Raw genomic sequence first — 20,473 nt, forward strand, 5'->3', positions numbered from 1 at the left:
CTACCCGGCGCCAGAGCCGGGCCTGAGGAGCGGGGTCTGGCGGGGAAGGAGGGCTGTCAGCCTGGATAGTGTTATTTGTTGCTTCATTTTTTCCTTCCCTTTCCTCTCGGGAGGAATCAGAGGCATCAGGGCCGCGGGCTGAGGATTCTTAAATTTTCCCCGGCCCGCCGCACTCGGAGGAGCCAACCCGCAATTGCTTCCCCGCCCCTCTGTCCCCAGCAGTGGTTTTTCCCCCCGCTAGCCAGGTTTGGAAGTCACCCTCTGTGAGACTGGGTTAGGAAGTGATGAAAAGCGCCGAATTGGTTTCTAATTGAAAATACTTTTTTTAGAGATAGCGCTGATAAATATATGGGATCCTGGCTTTTGATCCCTCGCTGCCGCCTCTGTTCTCCAGTTGCTAATAAAGCTTGCATTGAGCCCCTTAGTGCCTTGATTAACAGGCAGATTAACTCTTACTGGGGTTGGGAACAGCTTGTCCTAATCAATGTCGTTTTAAAAGCCCGTCAGGATGCGCTTAGCTCCGGTTCCCTGGCTGCTGGGGCGAGCCAGCCACGACATTTGCTCCCCGCTCCTCCTCAGCCTCAAATCCCCCAGTAAAGCCCCCGGTTCCTGCCGGCCTGTCCCCACCTCTAAGATGGGACAAGTCGCAGGACCGGGTCGTTGTCCCCTGGAACAGGCCGCGGTTTAGAGAGAGGAGCTCCAGGGAGAAGGGACTGAGGTGGCCTTGGCTTGTTTGCTTTTCCTTTAAAGTTGAACTCTTGCCTCTTGAGGGCAGAGGTTACAGGGAAAGGAGAGATGGGGGATCATCTCAGGGTGAAGAAATGGAAAGCAAACTTTCCTAGGAACCCTATTTGCAAAAATCGGAGAGTGCCGCTGATTTCAATTGTCCTACACTTCAGGAGTTTTCAACCCAACGCCTATCTAGACAACAGCATGGAGGGGCTGGGAGGCAAAGCCTTGAGACTCTGACCCGCTAGGCTGTTAGGAATCCCTTTGCGGGGAAACTCCACTGAACAATGTTATTTTAAAGGGTATTTTGGGAGTGAGGGGGAAGGAGAGAGAGAGACAGACAGACAGACAGGCTGGCTGGCTGGCCTCCCAGTGTGAATGGAAGAGGACTGAGGACTGAACCCAAGGAGCCCCTAGCACTAGCCATTTGACAGGAGGGGAGGAAGGGCGAGGGCACCGCGTCTTCCCCCCAGCCGAGCAGTGGCCACAGCTTGGAGGTGCCACAGGGCGGCTCTGGGCTCTTCTAGGCTTCTCTAGGCTCTGAGCTCGGCGAGGCTGCCGGGTGAGCGGGAACCGGCAGGTTGCTGGAGAAAGGAGAAGGGGACAAAGGCCTGGAGAGCGGGGGAGGAACCCGGAACTGGGCGGCCGGGGTGGGCGCCTTTGCGTTTAGTGCTCATTGGACCTGTTTGCCAGCTCCGCGGTCCAGGGAACCCACCTTCCCGGGGTCTGCAAAGAGAAAGACATTTGGGCACTACAAAGTGACGCAGGTGTTGCCAAGACTTTCCTTCTCCAAAGAAATGCCAGTCTTCACCCTTTCCAGCGCGTCGGCGCTGCGCCTCTGCTTGGCCAGGGAAAGAGGGAGTTCGCAGGTGTCAGGACTCCCGGTGGGAGGCTCTTGATTCTGAAGCTGGGAGCCGGACGCATATCCTCCCAGATGTGCCTCCCCAGAGGCCGCCCCCAGACCGGAGACCTGATGGGGTGGGCACAGGGGAATGCCAGGGTGCTGATGAGATGCTTGCCTTATCTCATACTGACCCATCAATACTGGTTAGGGGCTCAGGCCCCGAGAAGCCGCGATCCCCCAGCGGGACTCCCTCCACGCAGACAGCCCGGCTGCCGGGTGGGACGACCCCGGCGGCCCCCGCGGGAACTCACCCGCCGGCCTGAGAGGTCCTCCCTCTGGCCACAGGGGGCGGAGGGGGGGCGTCGGGGCTTGTGGAGAGGCGGGGAAAGGCTAGACAGAACTTAAGGCGCAATCCCCTCCGCCTCCAGCGCCTTGGAGGGCAGCTAGTGGGCCTTGGGCGTGTTGGAAGCCTCAATTAAAATGGCGACCTGCGAGTTGTCTCGGTTTTGTGCACACCTCTGGCAACCGCGCCCGCACCTCGGTCTCGGCCCCCAGAGCCCCAGGCCGCGTCGTCCCCAGTGCGGGTACTTGGCAGAGGGTGTGAGGCTCCCCACGAGGCAGAACAGCACCCCCACCCTCTTTGAGACCAGTCCAGAGAGAACGAGGAAATCTCACTCTCACCCCTCTCTCCTTAAACTTTGAAAACTCTGCCTCATTCTGGGGCTGAGCTCACCTCCCCAAATATTGACACAGGGGAAGCAGCCAAGCCCTTTTTGTTTCTTGTTTGTGCGGAGGAGTTTCCAGGAGTCTTTCCCCGATCCCCCTATCCCACCCAATGACGTCAGTGGTATTCACTCCTCGGTCCTTGCCTTTTCTGATTTTTTGTTAAAACTTTTCTCCGCTTCGAGATGGGGGTTGGAGGGGTGGGAGAAGAAGCTGATTCAAAGAGCCAGTGCCCTGGGGGGAAATAGCAACAAGATTACGGCTGCTTCTTTCCGAGGCAAAGCTTAAGAAGGTGCTAATCCACTCGGTCGCTAATTGAGAGGTTGTAAAAATGATACTCGCCTCCAGTTGGGACAGAGTCACTGCTCTCCCCCGCCCCCTCTAGCGCGTTGGTACAACGGACTTGAGTCTCAAGTCTAAACTTCTTTCATGCTCGCTTGGGACGTAAAAGGAAAGAGAAACAGAAGGCCGATTTTTGCTGGTCTGGGACTCAGGCCTGCAGCCCCACTTCCCGGGATCCTCCGAAAGTCGCGCTCCTGCGAAATGAAACCTCTCACAGGAGGCCGCGGACCTGGACGCCCGGCGCCGCCTCCTTCACCTCTGACCCGGGTTTTCTCCTGGCTCTGCGAGCTCCTGGGCCGCGGGAAGGGTTAGAGCCGGCAGCCCTCCCCAACCCAGGAAGGGAGAGGGTTGTGTGACCACAACTCTGGCTAGGGCCAGGGTGTCCTTCCCTCCTGGGAGCTCTGCCCGAGTTCCTCAGTCCTGGCGTTGCTGGATCTGGGGCAGGGACGAGAGGGTGAAGGCCCACACGTGGCCCTGCGGCCCAGGGCAGCTTGCAGCGTCCTCACTGTCCCGGCTCGCAGGGGCTGCAGCGGCGCGGCCTGTCATCAGCGAGTTCAGGTCCTGCAGACTTTATTGTTGAGCTCTGACTTTCAGCACTTTCCCTAAGTCCAGAATAGTTTAGCGTACCCGGTGGCGGCTACATTTCAGCCTCCCCATCTCAGCTCTCCAGCCCCATTTTCCCTTGCCCCGTCCTGGGGTGTGTCCCGCAGCCCAAGCCTTCCCCTTCCTGGCTCCAAGGCCCGAAGACGCCGAGAGAGCTCCGGGCAGCGCAGGACCAGGCAGCCGCTCGCTCTCCTGTCACCTTAACTGCAGGCTCGGAGGGGCGCCTTTGGAGTGTACTGAGGTGTGTCCTAATCGTGCCGCATTCAACAAATGGACTTCTGGTGTGTGGTCAGAAGAGAAAAGCCATTTACTTACTTTACTCCCCGGTTTTCTGGCAACAGCTGAAGGGGAGCTGCCTCCGTGGACTGAGCAGACCCAGGAGAGGGAGTTGTGGTGCGGACACACGCACCACACACAGATGACCGGTGGCACAAAGGACACACGCTGACATACCGACATCACCGGCGGGACACTCACACACACACGCGCGCGCGAGCGTACACACACACACACATACACACACAGAGAAAGAGAGAGAGAGAGAGAGAGAGAGACTCTCTCCCAGCATTGGTCATCCGCCCCCCCCCCCCCCGCTCCAACCCAGGCTTCCACTCCCCCTCCCCTCTTATCTCCCCCTTGCTTCCCCTCCTCTCGGGCGCGGCGAAAAGCAGCCGCACTTAGTCAACAAATGGCACGTGGGAGAAGTTGGTGAGTGTTTGGTGAGGACTCTTCAGGGCTTTTCACAAGAACCCTCTGTACACAAAGTAAGTGGCGTGTTTACTTGGGCCTCTCCGGCCCGGGCTGTGCCTCCGCTTCCCTGCGCACCACAGCTTCCGAAAGGAGAAAAAGAGAGAAGAAAGGGCGGGGAGAGCGGGATGGAGGAATGGACAAGCCCTGGAGGCTTGGGCTGGGGAGGCCGCTGGCCTCATTTAGTTCTGGGCCCGGCAACCTCCTCTCGGCCTAGGCTTCGCCGCGGCCTCCGCAGCTGGAATGGAGCTGTCGGGACTCAGTGACGCTCCCGCCCCTTTCCTCTTCTTCCAAGGGGCCAGGTGGGCTGGGGTGCGGCCGCCGCAATGCTCTGCGTCTTGGGGCTCAGGCCAGGATGGGATAGGGGCGGGCGGGGGCGAGACGGTAGGCCACGCTGCTGGGGAGTTGGCAAGAAAGGACAGAGCAGAAACTTGTACCCTCCGTAGACTGGGAGTCCGGCGCCCAGCTTAGGGGGAGTGGGGGCGCGACCCCCAACCCAGAAGCCTTCACTTGACCACTCAAGTTCGCGGCGGCAGTGCGGGTTGCGCCGACTCCCGGCGTGCGCGAAGCGGGGAGATGCCGGCGAGCGCCAGAGCCCGGGCGTGGGGGCCCTGCGCCGGGGAGAGGAGCCGGGACCCACCGGCGAAGCCGAAAACAAGTGTATTCATATTCAAACAAACGGACCAATTGCACCAGTCGGGGAGAGGGAGCATCCAATCGGCTGGCGCGAGGCCCCGGCGCTGCTTTGCATAAAGCAATATTTTGTGTGAGAGCGAGCGGTGCATTTGCATGTTGCGGAGTGATTAGTGGGTTTGAAAAGCGAACCGTGGCTCGGCCTCATTTCCCGCTCTGGTTCAGGCGCAGGAGGAAGTGTTTTGCTGGAGGATGATGACAGAGGTCAGGCTTCGCTAATGGGCCAGTGAGGAGCGGTGGAGGCGAGGCCGGGCGCCGGCACACATACATTAACACACTTGAGCCATCACCAATCAGCACAGGTGTGCTGGCTGCAGCCACTTCCCTCACCCACACTCTTTATCTCTCACTCTCCAACCGCTGACAGCCCATTTTATTGTCAATCTCTGTCTCCTTCCCAGGAATCTGAGAATTGCTCTCACACACCAACCCAGCAGCATCCGTGGAGAAAACTCTCACCAGCAACTCCTTTAAAACACCGTCATTTCAAACCGTTGTGGTCTTTAAGCAACAACAGCAGCACAAAAACCCCCAACCAAGCAAAACTCTTGACAGGAGCCGTGACAACCAGAGAGGATGCCTCATAAAGGTGAGTCTGCTTCTTTCTTCTCGCTTTATTTTTATTGCAATATTCAGACAGGTCTCCCCCTTCCTCCCCCCTTCCTTCCTCCCCTCTCGCCGGTCCCCTCCCCCACTGCTACGCCGGGAGAGTTGGGCCGGAGAAGTTTCCACGCAGGAGCCCAAACTTTCTACTTCCAGCGAAAGCCCGCGTCGGAGGGCGACCGCCGGCGACCGGGAGCGGCGCGGGGCTCGGGTCGGGCGGCCGGCTCAGCTTCAGCGCCCGCGCCAGCGCGGGCTGAGCTCGCAGGAAGAAGCGAGGCTCCAGGCGCCGCAGCAGCTGCGGCTCCCGGCCCCAGCGTCGCCCAATGCTCCCGACCCGCGGGAGAGGACGAAGAGGCTCTGTGGTACCCAAGGCCCTGGAACGGCCGCAGAGAGCAACCGCTGCCGGCTGCTTTGTCCAGCCCGAGGCCCAGCGAGCGCGCAGAGAACAGGCGCGCCGAGGGAACCGGCTTGCCGCGGCGCAGCCCGCCAGCCGGCCCTCGGGCTTTGTGCCGCCCTCGGCTCCGGCGCAGAAGAGTCCGCCGGCACTCGAACTCCGAGAGGGCACCGCGCCTGCCACCAGCCCGAGCGGAGTCATTCGGCAAGGCAGCCACACGCTGGAGGCAGAGGGAAGAGCGAGCTAGCGAGAGCCGGGAAGGAAGCCACCAGGCCAAGGCGGTGGGACGCGCGCTCCGAGGGAGCTCAGAGCCGAGCAAGAGGACTGTCAGCTTCCATCCAGCCCCCGGGCTCGTGGCCCCAACTCCACTGGAGCGCGGAGCTCGGAACTTGAAAACTCTCAGCTCCCCAGGCTTCCCCCGACTCTCATCTCCCTTGCCCTGCGGAGGCTGGGGCTCTTCCCTGTCCTCCGGCCCCCTGCGCTCGGTGGGTATTTTTCCTTGTTTTCCTCTGATCCAGTCGCACGAGGGGTTGGCATTTCAGCAAGTTTTGAGATGCAGAGGTGGTATGGTTTTTTTGTTTGTTTCACTCTGACTCCCCTTGTGTTTTTCTTGGTAAGGCCTTAAAAATAAATCTATATGAAAGCATTGGCTTTCCCACTCTAATCATTTCCTTTCCCAGCTAATTAGTCGGAGTAATTTGAGAGCTTTCGATTCTAAGACCCCAGGAGGAAAAGTGTCTTTTCAAAGTTTATAAAGTTGTTGCCTCTTTCCTTGTGCAGATTTTCTGTCTCCCTGCGCCATAATAGCCCTGAATTTTAGCAAGTGTAATTGGGGGAAATGGAGTTGAATTTCAAGTGGAAATGCTTTCTTTTTCGAGTGCTAAAACCCGGCTCTTGATTCATGAGTGATTTCTAGAAAGTTTAAAAACAAAGTGAACGTGGTTTCTTTCTTTCTTCCTTTTTATTTTCCTTATACTCTCCGAAGCTCCCTAAGCCATTTTGGATGTTTAACTCGAACTTGGGAAGGTTTTAGAAGGGGCTAGGATCAGAAAATGAAATGAAAGGCAAAGAGCTTGAAAGCCTGGCAAGTTTACTGAGGAGGAATAATAGTTGTTGCGGTTGACATTACATTTTTTATAGCCAGTGACCTTTGCAAACGTCTGAAGGCAGTTTGATTAGTTGTTATCTTATTTGGCCCTAGAGAGTAAAACTTTGTCATCTTAATTGCTAATTACTCTTCTGGCTAGGGGCGGGAGGACCTAGAGTGAGCTCTCCCCTTTACCCCAGTTAAAGAGTTTGGGGCTGGAATTTGAGAATTAGGTAATTAAAATAACAGCATTTGAAAACTGAGGCTTGTGTTGGGGACAGAGAGGTGGAGGCAGCGGCCCAGCCGTCTGGTTGTCCAAGGCAGAGGTGATTCCAAAATGTCTGGAGATTCCTTCGTTCAGGATGTGGGTCTATGGCACCAGCGAGGCCGTACAGAGCCTCGGGCTGAGCTGAGGGACTTGGGCTGCAGCTGGGGTGTCTGACCTCTCTGGTGCACAGGACTGCTTCCGGGTGTCGATGTGCCCCACTTCCAGGGTTGCTTTTGCACTTAGCGTTCACATTTACTTAAGTAATTAGATAGCTTCTTAGCCGAGAGGGGAGTAGGAATGGAGCAGAACTGGAATTTGAAATACTACCACCTTCCCAGCTGCTTCGAAAACTAATCAGCAAGGCCTCTCAGGGTTCAGCTACTGAATTTTAAAAAATGGCATCAAGAAGTTACCAGCCAGGATGGGGGCATTCCATTGCGATTGTGTACAGCGTGAGTTACAGAGTGGAATTCAGGAAGCTTTACCCCTCCTAGGGGAATTCCATTTCCCCTCTCCCCACCTACTGCTCCTTTGCAGCTTCAGGGTCCTGCATTTGGTGGGATGGGGTATCCTGCGTTTGAGCTGGAGGTTTTGCCTGTGCAGGGCATGACTACGGTGCCGGTGCTGGGACTGAGAGACTGGAGGGAAGCATTGGAGAGCCAACCTAGGTAAGGGTAACTAGTAGCCCTCTGCTGTGGCCAATATTTACCCAATGCTGAGAAAAAGTCTTCATTTTTTAGTTTATTTTTATGGATTTAAGCTGGCTACCAAGTAGTTAAAAATTATACCAGGAATGGCCTTGTAGAGCAAAATGTGCTTCTTGAAATTCTTTGCTTGCAGGAAGGCAAATCAATAATCATCATAGGTAAAACAGAAAAAATAAATGCATTTAAAAAAAACAGGGAGAAAAGATGCTGTGACTATTTTGTTATTTTACCTCTTTTTTAGGGGGGCAGACCTCTTGAATGGGCTCTTTATTGTAACTCTCTTTTCCCAATTGAGCTCCCCATGGTGCCGTTGTATTTTTTTACAGCCCCTAACAACTCACATCAGTAACACAATTACCTCCAGATATTTATAACAAGAAATTACTTTTCTATTTTCTCCACATGCCCGAAAGCCTTCTTTTTAGGGAAAGGTAGGGAGGGGTTTGTGGAGGACCAGCCTCGGGGAACCCCACACTGGGTCAGGGCTTATGAAGCTAGAAGCGTCCCTCTGTTTCCTTTGTGAGTTGGTGGGTTGATGGTACGTTTGGTTGGAAGCTGTGTTGCTGGTTAGGGAGACTCGGTTTTGCTCCTTGGGTTCCAGGAAAGGCGGAGAATAGAAGCCATTGTTCGCCGTCTGTAGGCTTTGTTGACCACGCTCACCCCCTCCTGTTCATACTTTTTAAAGCAGTGAGGCGAGGTAGACAGGGTGTGTCACAGTACTGTAAAAGGGGTGAAGATCTAAATGCCAAAAGAGAAGTTAATCACAATAAGTAAGGTTTGGGAGAAAAAGTTGGGCTTGTCACTTTCAAAGTCCCAGAAAGCTGGGAGATAGATGGAGAGAGGGCCATTGGGAAGCTTTCTTGGTGTGGGGAGAGAAGTGGGAGATAAGGGGGTAATCAGAATGTTGGGTTCTGGGGTCTTGTGAAATTCCTTAAGGAAGGAGGGAGGAAGGCCCTGCAGCCCTCCCAAACTGCTTGCTCCAGCCTTGCTCTTGGGCACCAGGAAGTTCCAAGGTCCCCTTCCCCTGGTCTCCAAACTTCAGGTATTCCCCTCTCCCCTCTCCCCTCATACCCCCTCAACCTCAGCTCTTGGTTTCTACTCCTTACTCCACTCTCCCTCCTGTTTCCCCCTTCCCCTTTTCCTGGTTCTTGATATTTTTGCAAAGTGGGACCCCAACTTGCCAGATTCGTCAATTCTCCCAAGCCAGACCAGAGCAGCCTCTTCTAAAGGATGGAGACTTCTGTGCTAGACGCCCGCTGAAAATGTGGGTGTGATGCTGGTACTCAGAGTTTGATGGCAGTTTGACTGAGCCCTAGATGCATGTGTTTTTCTTGAGAGTGGGGCTCAGAGAGCCTATGGACCTATGCTGTTGAACCACAGCTTGATAGACCTTTCTCTCCTTCTGTTTTGTCTTAGGGGGAAGACTTTAACTAGGGGCGCGCAGATGTGTGAGGCCTTTTATTGTGAGAGTGGACAGACATCCGAGATTTCAGGCAAGTTCTGTGGTGGCTGCTCTGGGCGTCAAAACCCAGAAAGAGTCAAAACAAACTATTTCAGGAAGCTTCTTCACTATAGTTCAGATAGAAGAAAAAATTCAAAATTGGGGCATCGGTTCTACGGATTAAAGGGTTACTTGCTAAAGAATGTAGGGGAAACAGATTGGGGATATTCAAGTATTTTGTTTGAAGCCCCAAAGGGTAGATTTTGCATGGACTGCAGGGCAGAGCTGGTGACTCTCAGATCGCCCCAAGCGGTTGAGTGGATCAGTTCCTAAAGAACGGAGCTTCTCCTGTCCCGGCCCCACGTCGTCCTCGGTTGGGAGTTCAGGCCTACCTGAAGCAGCTGCCTGGAGATTAACTCCTATTTTCTTGCTAACAGAGCCCCATATTCAAGCCTCGTGGAATCCCGCGGCCCCCAGCCAGCACCAGGATGCAGAACAGTAAGTGCCTCTGGTCTTTCTGGGACTTCGGGCTCGGGGTGCGCGGACACGAGGGTCAGGGGAGGACGCAGAGGCTCGCGGCGCCCGCGCTAGCCGGGCCACAGACCGACTGAGGCCGGGGAACCTGCGGCGGCTGCTCCCCCCTCTGCGCCCGGCAGCCAGAAAGGGGAGGGCGTTTGCTTTGCTGTTCTCGATCCTGGAGGAGCAGGGGCTGGGCCCTTAAGAACAGCCCGCCCGAGTTTTCGAAGCTGCGGTAGAGAAACCCCATCCCCCCCAAATCCTGTAACTCACACCCCCTCCCCGCCCCTGCCCGGGCTCTGACCCCGGAGAGAGGGGCTGGGCTGAGCAGGGCGGGGCGAAGGCTTCTCCTAGTTGCGCTAGGAAAAGGAGGCCCCTTTGGGCTTAGCCAAGACTGAAAGTCTCCACCATCCGGGCGGGGTGGGGGCTTCTCTCCCCAAGTCACTCTCAGGGCAGCGCCTCCCCTCCCCACCCCACCTACGCGCCTAGAAGGGATTGGGAGAGGAGACCCCAGGCCTGCAGCAGAGTAGGGGTGGTAAAGTCGCTGTTACAGGGTGCGCGAGAGAGCACGGTTTACTGGGTCTGGGAAGGAGGTGGGGGCTGTGCCCAGGAATTGGAAAAGCCCTGCCCTGGCAACTGCAGTTGCGTGGGTCCTGATCGTCCCAGGCCCAGAGCGCCTTTGATACTTTGGCTCGCGTACCTCCCTGCTTTCCGCTGCCCAGACCCCGTGGGCCCCACCCACCTTCCTCTTCTGTAGATGGGTGCTGGTACGTGACAGGGCTAGTCTAGAGCTAGGATCTGGGAACCTGGAGGCCCAGCGAAACCAGGCCTGGTTTGAGGTTACGGTTGAGGCATACGGCGTCAGGGCTCAACTGAACTCGGAGTGTGGAAAGGCCCAGGTCTTCTAGCAGCCTGCCCTGGACGAACCACAAAGGCTTAAAGAGAGTCCCCAGCACCTTATCCATCTGTTCTGGAAACGCCGGTCGCCCCCTGGCGCTTCCGGGGCTGGTAGGCGCGTAGCTCAGGAAGGGGCACAAAGGTGTCGAGTTTTGCGGGGGTAGTTGTGCAGAACCTGCCAGACCCCAGGGCTTGGCCGGAAGGCTCCCCTTCGGCGGCTGGGCTCTCCTCTCGGAGCTCAGACTCCCCAGCCGCAGGCTCTCTCTCGGGTGGGCCCCAACCAGGGCGCGCAGCGCTGAGCGTTTGCCACTGCGGCCCGGCTGGCAGGCCCCGAGGGGCGCGGGGTCGCGGGCCGGCCCGCAGGGCTTTGTGCCGCTCGTTCCCGGGTGTGCGCGAGGCGCGGAGCATCCAAATTGACACCATATGTTTTCCTATTAGTTGCTTCGCGGTCGAGTTCTAGGCGCATAATCAGCGCCACTGGGCGAGAGCGCCAGCCGTCCCTAGGGAAGGGACACAATGATTGAGGCTTAACCTCTGAAGGGGAATTTGGAGCTTTGCTTCCTCACTGCCATTTCGATGTTGGGAGTGTCGCCCTGGCCCTGGCGTCTCCTGGGCGAGCACCCGCCGGTTGTGGCTGCGGAGGTGGCAAGCACGTAGTTTTTGAAATGCATGAGGAGGGAGGTCTAGATGTAGGCGGCCTCACGCGCCCGCCTTGGCAGTAGCCGACTGAGAATTGCCGTGGCAATGCGTAAAGTTTGGAAAGTCTCTCTAGGTCTCTTTCTGGGACAGTCTTTTTTTTTTTCCGGGAAGCTCCCTGTGCCTAGAGGTTGGGCTCTGTAACTGGAGCGGTAGATGGAACTTGGGAGGCAAAGAAAGGCTACAAAGGGAATTTAGGAGAAACCGGAAGCGTGGGCCAGGCCTTGCTCTGTGGGAGAAGCGGTGTCCCCGCAATGTCCCTGCTTGCCGGAGCCCAGAGCCCATATCCCCCAAACGCCTGTCACTTCTCATCGAGTTGAGGCTCCGGCCCTCCCCCCGCCTCGGCGAGGGCCCCCCCTTCAGCCCCAAGCCTTCGGCTACCCTGAAAATGCGGCTCCCCTCGAAGGGTAAACGAGTGCAGTTCAATCTAGTCTGAGTGATCTACAAATAGGGACGGAAAGGGTCGTTTTATCACGGTCCTGTTTGTCGTGACGATGCAATTTCCCGGAGCGGAGCACTGTCACAAAGTGACAAGGCTGCCACAAGCGCCCCGACTGATCTTTTCAATTAGCCTTCCATGCATGATCCGGAGCGACTTCCGCCTATTTCCAGAAATTAAGCTCAAACTTGACGTGCAGCTAGTTTTATTTTAAAGACAAATGTCAGAGAGGCTCATCATATTTTCCCCCCTCTTCTATATTTGGAGCTTATTTATTGCTAAGAAGCTCTGGCTCCTGGAGTCAATTTTATCAGTAGGCTCCAAGGAGAAGAGAGGAGAGGAAAGGAGCGCCGAACAGGGAGCCACGTCTTCTCCTGGGAGGGCTGCTCTCTAGAGTCGGGGCTGCAGGTTGGAGATTTTTAAGTGGAAATTGGCAATTGGCTTTATTTGTGTGTCTGTGGTTTTTGGGGAGGGGGGCTACAAACGGGCTAACTCCCTCTCGCTATTCTCTAAGGTTGGACCACAGGGATGAGGTTGTGAGATACGAAGATAAAGGAGGGATGGGGAACACAGTGATGCGGTCTTTTCTTTTTCTTTTCTGTTTTTGATTTTTGCTAATATCTGTCCTTGGCTGAGGGGAGGGCGGAGTTCAGCGGCGGAAGTAAAGCGAGCAGTGGCAGTTGCGAACCGACTCCCTGCTCTAAGCCTTACTTGCAGTGGCCGGACTTGTCTGTCTGTGGCTGAAGCCGAGCCGGGCTCTGACTCACGTCTGCAGTGGAGGTGCGGAAACCTGGACTGGGGTTCGCCAGCCATAGATGGGCCGTTCTGGTTCTTCTCCCCTCTCCCTTCTTCTGTTCTAACCAAACAAAACCAAACTCGGTGCTTGTGCCAGGCCTTGGCCAGTTTGGACGGTGATGCAAACATTTCTGGATTTTGGCGTCCAAGGAAGCACTCACGGGCTGTAAGATTTGCTATCACGGTTCCAACACTGCAGAGACCCTGGAGGTTCACTGTGGGATCTATAAAACCCATGGTTTGCGGTGACACTCAGAGGGGATCTTTGGGAGATTTGTAGATCCGGTTCTTTGCGCTTTGTGGGTTTAGGGGCTGTCTGCAGTGTTTATGAAGAGGGGCAGTGGTCTCTCTGGGGTTATGGCGATACTGAGGTCCATGTGTTCCTGTTCCTTGGGATGTGTCTGACTCTGTGTTGCTGCTGCAGTCCAGTGGGCAGGGGCACGGCTGCTTGGGGCTGGGCTGCCCGATGTCCCGCATGGCTGGTGGTCCCGTTGTCCTTTTTTGATCGATAGCAGGGACCTGATCGCCAAGGTTGGCACAGGTTGGCAGGGGGATGAGGATGCATTGTGGTTGTCTCCTCCTCCTCTTCTTCTTCTTCCTCTTCCCCTTCTTCTTCTCATTCCTCTTCTCCTTCCTGTTCTTGTTCTCTCTCTTCTTCCTTCTTCTCCCTCTTCTTCCTCTTCATTCTGCTCTCCTCTTTTCTTTTCCCCTTTCCTCTCCTTTCCCTTTCCTCAGGTCACAGCGGAGTGAATCAGCTCGGTGGTGTCTTTGTCAACGGGCGGCCACTGCCGGACTCCACCCGGCAGAAGATTGTAGAGCTAGCTCACAGCGGGGCCCGGCCGTGCGACATTTCCCGAATTCTGCAGGTGATCCTCCCGGCGCCGCCCCACTCGCCGCCCCCGCGGCCCTCCACTCTCAACGCCCTCTCTTCATTTCTTACTGTAAACGATGCTAATTATGGACCCCCCACCCTCACCCACCCCAGTCCCTAGTCCCCCACCCACTCCCCTGCCTTACCGCTTTCCCCTCTCCTTCCACCATCCTTCCCTATCTCTTTCAACTTGGGTCAGTTACATAAGATAACTCATCTGCTTCAGAAAAATATTGTGTGTGGATTTTTTTTTTTTTTTTAAAAACCTTTCTCTTTTTATTTGGTAAAGACATTCATTGTGGGAACAGTTTATGAACTGTAATGAGCTGAGTTATATAAACTGGCATAATTTCATTCTACTCTCCCCAGCCCCTACTCACCTCAAGTTTTGAGATATTTGTTTATTCTTCATGTTTATGAAGAATATATATATTGATTTAAAAAGGCAAATGCTATTTACTTGTCCCCAACTCATATTTACTCAATTGGGCATTTTTTAAAGAAGAAAAAGTAAAAATTCAGTTTATTTTTTACCTTTGCTCTTTAAAACATAACACCACTTTAAGCAAGGTCAGCACAAAAATCAATTAATCAGACTTCATTTCGATGCATCTTCAGGCAGTGTTTAAGAAAACAGTTTTTTTTTTGGAAAAAAAACTTTTAAATTCGATTTTGAGTTCAAACTGTTTGAAAGTATCATCATATTTGTAGTTTTTAGGGCTACAAATGTAATTTTAAGAAAAAAGCTCTCTACAGTAAGTTCTCGTACCATTGAAGGTATATTTTTGTGTTATAGACCCATGCAGATGCAAAAGTCCAAGTGCTGGACAATCAAAACGTAAGCTTGTCATTGTTTAATGCATACTTAAACAATTTTATTTTTGTCTTGAAATTATTAATAATGTGGTTTTCTGTCCACTTCCCCTATGCAGGTGTCCAACGGATGTGTGAGTAAAATTCTGGGCAGGTATTACGAGACTGGCTCCATCAGACCCAGGGCAATCGGTGGTAGTAAACCGAGAGTAGCGACTCCAGAAGTTGTAAGCAAAATAGCCCAGTATAAGCGGGAGTGCCCGTCCATCTTTGCTTGGGAAATCCGAGACAGATTACTGTCCGAGGGGGTCTGTACCAACGATAACATACCAAGTGTAAGTTCATTGAGAACATCTGCTCTCCCTGTCCTAAGCCCCACGCTCTCTCCTCTTTCCCCCTCCTCCCACCCTTTCTCTCCACTGTCTCTTAGCCTGTGTCCTCTCCCTGCTCCACGCTTGTCTCCTTTGTACCTGGGGGAACAGAGAGGAATGCCCTGACCTTTCTTTGACTGTCTGCAAAATGGGAGTCAAGTGTGGGGAATCATTCACTTCATTTGCATGCTGCAAAACAGAGGGCGGAGGCACCCGGGAAAGGCACTTGAATCAAGAAGGAAAAGGAAAACCAGATTGTAACTTCGTCCCAATCCACCTGCCAGAACTTTCCTTCAGGTGTCACACATCCATTTCCATCCTAATATTAAACAAATATAATGAAAGAAAGCTCTACACCAAGTCTAAATATTTTTTGGAGGGGAGATCTTTTAACAAAGCAAAGCAACCAAGTGAGTTAGGTCACCAGAGACACCGAGCAACTATGAAAATCCCCCTCCCCCCAATTCTCTACCTAACGCAAGTTCCATGCCCAAGGTGATAGCTATCATTTTTTTTTCCACGGTGTATCTGCAAATCCACCCACTGTCCCGGGGTGACTGGGCTTTTTAATAGGTTAAGCGTTGCTTTTTAAGGTGGTAGGGGAGCTGAGATGGGTGACTATGTCTTCAGGAGACACTACCATTTGGTTTGATTTTGGTTTGATTTGCAGGTGTCATCAATAAACAGAGTTCTTCGCAACCTGGCTAGCGAAAAGCAACAGATGGGCGCAGACGGCATGTATGATAAACTAAGGATGTTGAATGGGCAGACCGGAAGCTGGGGCACCCGCCCTGGTTGGTATCCGGGGACTTCGGTGCCAGGGCAACCTACGCAAGGTAAAACCCAAGCAGCCATCCACCCAGCTCTCCATATAGGCAGCCTGTTGCCTATCTCCTACTCTCCCAACCTTTTCCACCCCGGGATTCCAGCTTGGGGAATGTCCTGGGGGAGACTGCATTTGAAGGCCTGGGACACATCGACTTGCATTGTATGTAGGTGGTGTTGGTTGAACCATCTTGTTGGCCTGGGAATGTGAGGGTTGTGTATGTCCGGAGTGGTATGAAGGTGGCTGGTGTGTGTGTTTGTGGGCTGAACTGTGTGCATAAGAACGAGCTGCATGGTGCACTATTCAAATTTGACATTAGAATGCAGGGAGAGCCCCCTTGTAGAAGTGTGACAAGTTAACACACTGACAGACTGCGAAGTAAACATAATTGTATCGTTTTGCTTTTTGCTGTAATTGACAAATTATGTGACTATGAGTAGGGTGCACATGAAAGGGAGAGCAGGGAGATTCAGGGCCGAGTCAGGCATCTGGGGCATTGGAAGTGGTGGTCTCCCAGCCACAACCACCCCACCATCCTTGCCCCTCCCCCGTTCGCCCCTCTGGGCCCCACTTTCTCACTCTCTGTGGGTGGCGAATATGTGGAAGTGGTGGGTGAAGATACTGTGAGCAGGACGACGGAGCGCCAGGAACGGCTGGGGTCTGGGAGGAGAGATGGGACCTGGAGCAGCCCAGGGTCTGTGAGAAGGGCTGGAGGAAGAGGAGCCGGTGGGGAGGAGGGTCAGCTGGCTCCCCCCGCCCCCTCCACACCCCGAGGTAGCTTGGTCAAGAATAGGAAACAGTTTACTCCGAAGATTAATCGGTATTTGTTGTCCTCGTGACAAGGAGATAATATGCGGGATAATGGGACGTGGCGTCTCACTCCCGGGAGCACAACGGAGCCTGGGGGCTCTGGGCTGGGGGCGGTGCGCGGGATGGCGAGGAGGCTGCCGGTGCGTCCGTGCGCTCTCGGACCGGCTCCGGATGCCCGGCGCCTCCATGGAGTCGGGCGAGGGAAAGGAAAATCGGTAACAGTATGCGAAATATCTGGTACAAAGGATGCTTCTGTCACTCGCAAGAATTTGTTATGGGAACAATCCTGTCGCTCTGTAATTGCTCATTAGAGAACGTTTTGTTTCTCATTAAGGCGACATGAATAAGCGTCTAGTTGAAGGAGACAGCTGTAGAAATGTTCCACAAGAGACCTCTGGACACGATTCGGCACCAATTGCCAATTAGACATGTCAGTTTTAAGAGCAGAAAACAATATAGGACGGACACTGGGAAGATAGGGAGCAAAGCGCTCGCTTCTTGTTTCCCAGAGCGGCTGCTTGGCCGGCGGAGGCCTCCTGACTCCCTGGGCCCCGGCTCCCCTGGGCGACCCCGCCCGCGCGGGCCCCGAACCCGCCGCCTCCGGGAGCGCAGAGGACTCCTAGGCCCGCTCCCGCCTCTGGTGAGACTAGCGATTGACCCCGCCGAGTGTAGGCAACCCCATGCCTGCCTGACCTTTGAAACCGTAGGATTCCTACGTGTAGACTCTGGACACACCCACGTGACACCCGAACTTCACCCCTCAGCCTCCAGCAATCTGAGGTCCGGTGGTCCCTCCCCCGCCAAGAATCTCTTGGTCGGAGAAGTCTTGGGGAGGGACGCAGGGCACGGTGGCCCAGGCCTGGGAGGGCTGAGCCCAGAGCCTCCATCCCCGGCTCCCTCGGCTCCTCGTGGGCTACCCTGAGCTTAGGGCGCAGGAGACACCCTCCTCCCGCTTCTTGGAGTTGGGACAGAAGCCGAGGGGAGCAGCTTCCACCAGAGGTGGCGCCCGATTCGGGCAGATTTTAGTCCCTGGCAGCCTGAGGGCGGGAAGTGAGAGTCTAACGAGTTAGGGTCCACCGGTGATGGTTGGGCGCTGGAGGTGGCGCTAGTTCAGGAGATTTTCCCTTTAACGCGCCTAGTTGCTAGAAAATTCTGGGTTAACTGACAATCACCACCACACCCCCACCCTCAAGTGAGGTTTTTGGGGGTGATTGTCAGCCCAGGCGCAGGACCGTCGCCCCCAGTTGAGTGGAGAGGACACGTGGGCCAAACGAAGCACACAGAGTTGCGGGCGTGGGGGTAGCGGGCAGTGGTGACGAGCTTCGCTTCACGTTCCGGGGAATCCTCAGACTTTTTGGCGCTAAGAGGGCCCCCCTCCCTCCCTGGCCCCCTTTCCCAGCCCGGGAAGCCTTTCTTGGGTTTTAAAGAGTCCATTACTCCAAAAGCATAAGGCGAGGTTAGGTCTCAGAGGGAGACAAATATGGTTTCCATCTGATCAACGCCATGCGGCGGTGAATAAAATCGCGACGACGTGGGGCTGACAACAAGAGACAACTCTATCCAGCCCCAATTCTCCAGCGATTTGGTGGTTTTAGGGATCACGGAGACACTTTTTCTTATCTCCTCCCCTCACCCCACCCCCTACCCGCCATAATACCCAGGCCCTCTATAGGATTTAGTCAGCCTCTCTTTCAACAGATGCTACAATGTTTTGATCTGCGCTCCAGAGCTGAAAAGGTGCCGCAACCGGGTTGCTATCTTTTCTTGCTTGTTTTCCGCCTCACTGATTAAGACACTAAGAAACTAAGGAATGATTTTATTTCCCAGCGCGACTCAGTCTCTCTCTCTTTCTCTCTCTCTCTCTCCCCTCTCTCTCCTCTCTCTCTCTCTCTCCTCTCTCTCTCTCTACCCTCTCCTTCTTCCAGAAAACAAATCCTAACCCCAGCGTCAGATGGTCCTGGGGCTGGGATAATGGGAGGCGCTTTCACTCGCCTTCTTACGGATTAGGCTGGAAGGTGAACGGCACCCATTGAAAGCCCCTGCTTTGCGCAGCTCCGAGGGGACGCCTTTTAAAGAAGATATCTTAATTGTCCACCACTTAGGTTTATCGTGAGGGTGAGGGAGTCGAGATCCAACTTCTAGTTTTATTTTGTTAAAAGCTTTAAGAGTGGAAGGCAAATCCACAAAAGGGCGGGGGGAAGGCACCTGTTTTAAGTGAGACCAACCGCTAAGTCACTGCCTGGCTGCAAACAGTTGCCACTTGTAAAGTAACAAACTTTCCCCGATAAGCTCTCCCCGCGGAGTCGAGAAGGGATCCTGCAGCCACGGGTTTCTTTTTGCTGGCCTCTAATTCCAATCCCCGCTTCCCACATTTTTTTTTTTTTTTTTTCCAGATTTAAAATTGAGCTCTCCTGTCCCTGCTGACTTTTCTCCCTTAAATGTCAGTTCTGGAGGCAGCGCAGTGCCTGGCGGCGATTGCGCGCGTGCCTGTGTAGGCCGCGTGTAAGTTTGTGTGAGACAGAATATGGATAAGAATATGAATCTCCATGTTTTAAAATTAAGAAAATGTCAAAGAGGCAAATGAGAGCAGAGGATGCTATCTGCAGGGGTCTTCGGAGGCAGATCCGGGCAACTTTGTTTAATTGGCGAGATCGAATGTGCCAGAAAAGGGACTGAGGTGCGGCCCCCAGGATGGCAGAGGCATGAGTGACCATGGGGAGATGGGGATTGTGTTCTCCTCAGTGCCCGCCCCCCCATGCCAGATGTGCATAGATGCACACATTTTTGTCTGTTTTCCAAAAGCAATAACCCTCCGGCCTTTTTAGTTGGCCAAAAGGAGCTATTTCCAGTCTTCCTTCTTCACCAAACCCGAAAATAAAGCGAGAGTGGGGGGTGGTCGCTTCATTTTTTCCCCTTGAAAAACGCTTTGAAAAGTCCCCCGGAAACTTAGGGCAGTAAATTAGCACAGACGTTTGTACCCGCACACGTGAGTGGAGCGCGTCCCCCTCAGCTGAGCAGCCCTCCCTCTCCGACCCCCACCTTTCTGATGGAGTGCAAAGACCCAGAGCCCAGCTGAGGCTCAGTTACTAATATTTTCTGTCCCTCATCTTCCATTTCCTCTCTCTCCCACTCTTGTACGGCCCTCCTGCCTCTTTTTCCTCTCAGCATTCTCTTCTGTGCTTTTTTCTTATGCCGTTCTGGCCTCTTGTGTTTTTTGAGCCCTCTTTTTTCCCTCCCTTGCCCTCCGCCCCTTCCCCCAACCCAGGCACCCAATCCTTCCCCCTTGCTTCCACCCCCACCACTGGTTTCCGTCCTGTCTCCCCTCCATCTCTCCAACGTAGGAACCCGGCCCCGGTCCCCATCCACCCTCCCCGCCTTCTCCCATGCCGGGCCCTGGCCCCCCATCCACCCTCCATGCCCCCAGCCAAGCGCCCTAAATAGCACGGAGGCGCCCGCTCTTCGGACAGTGATTAATGATAGCAGAGCAGAGGGGTTAACACACTTCACTGAAAAGTCTGTTGACTGGGCTCCTTGTAACACAATGTGGCCCGCTGCACGCCTCAAGAGAATCCTTTTGTTGTCCGCGCTCATTGTAGCCTCAAAATTCTGCCCACGAAAGTTTGCCAACGCTCCTGCCCCAGGAGTTTAATAGTTTCCCTTACTCGCAGGGCATTGTGCAGCGCTGAAAAGCAGCCCCTCGCTATTCAAGTGTTGGTGGTCATCTCAATAGATCTCCAAGGGCCCATATGGTGGCCAGTGCTGATGAATCCGCCTGTTTAAATGGGGGAGAAAGTTGGGGTTTTAAAACATTTCAAAGTTCCTGAAAAGATCCCACCAGATCCTGTCACAATTCCCTGAACTCTTTGAAGGCGCAGCCTATTGTCTCCTGGTTATAAATAATATTCCTGGCCAAGTCGATTCCCACCAAGGCGCTCTAGGGGCCCCTCCACCCCGCCTCTCGCCAAGTTTTGAGGATGGGGGGTAGTCCATGTTGGTATCACTTGGGGGCCTCAGGACCCCAGACCCAGGACCCAGCACGTAGTGGCCCTGGAGGCCCAGTCAGGGTTCAGGCAATCTTGCTTCCCTTCACACAGGCTGTGGCCTTACAGGCAAGGTGCAAGGCGGGAGCCAGCTAGCCCAAGTGCACATCTTGCCCTCCAGGCAGCAAGGGAAAACAATAAAACTTTCCCTGGTATAATGATAGAAATTACATTAAAAGTGGTGGAAATGCCCTAATTAAAAATGTACCACTTAAATG

At 54.3% G+C, this 20,473-nt stretch overlaps 1 protein-coding gene across 15 annotated transcripts in view; it reads left to right on the forward strand.

The window, feature by feature from the left end:
* PAX6 (paired box 6) overlaps positions 1-20,473 on the forward strand; it is a 29,248-nt gene that overhangs the window by 1,870 nt on the left and 6,905 nt on the right. Inside the window, exons 1-8 of one of the 15 annotated variants that reach the window (XM_012452275.2) lie at positions 3,895-4,005; positions 5,083-5,270; positions 9,157-9,233; positions 9,619-9,679; positions 13,260-13,390; positions 14,192-14,233; positions 14,328-14,543; positions 15,250-15,415. In XM_012452275.2, the coding sequence (XP_012307698.1) occupies positions 9,670-9,679; positions 13,260-13,390; positions 14,192-14,233; positions 14,328-14,543; positions 15,250-15,415 (565 nt within the window). In that variant the 5' untranslated portion in view covers positions 3,895-4,005; positions 5,083-5,270; positions 9,157-9,233; positions 9,619-9,669. Of the gene's footprint in view, positions 1-3,894; positions 4,006-4,774; positions 4,984-5,082; positions 5,271-9,156; positions 9,234-9,618; positions 9,680-11,130; positions 13,391-14,191; positions 14,234-14,327; positions 14,877-15,249; positions 15,416-20,473 lie in introns of those variants that run through there. The other 14 variants (XM_012452272.3, XM_012452282.2, XM_012452273.2 and 11 more) reach the window with 14 other exon arrangements.

Source organism: Aotus nancymaae, unplaced genomic scaffold, assembly GCF_030222135.1.
Source record: "Aotus nancymaae isolate 86718 unplaced genomic scaffold, 86718_ANA_hifiasm-v0.15.2.pri h1tg000059l, whole genome shotgun sequence".
Lineage (NCBI taxonomy): Eukaryota > Metazoa > Chordata > Mammalia > Primates > Aotidae > Aotus > Aotus nancymaae.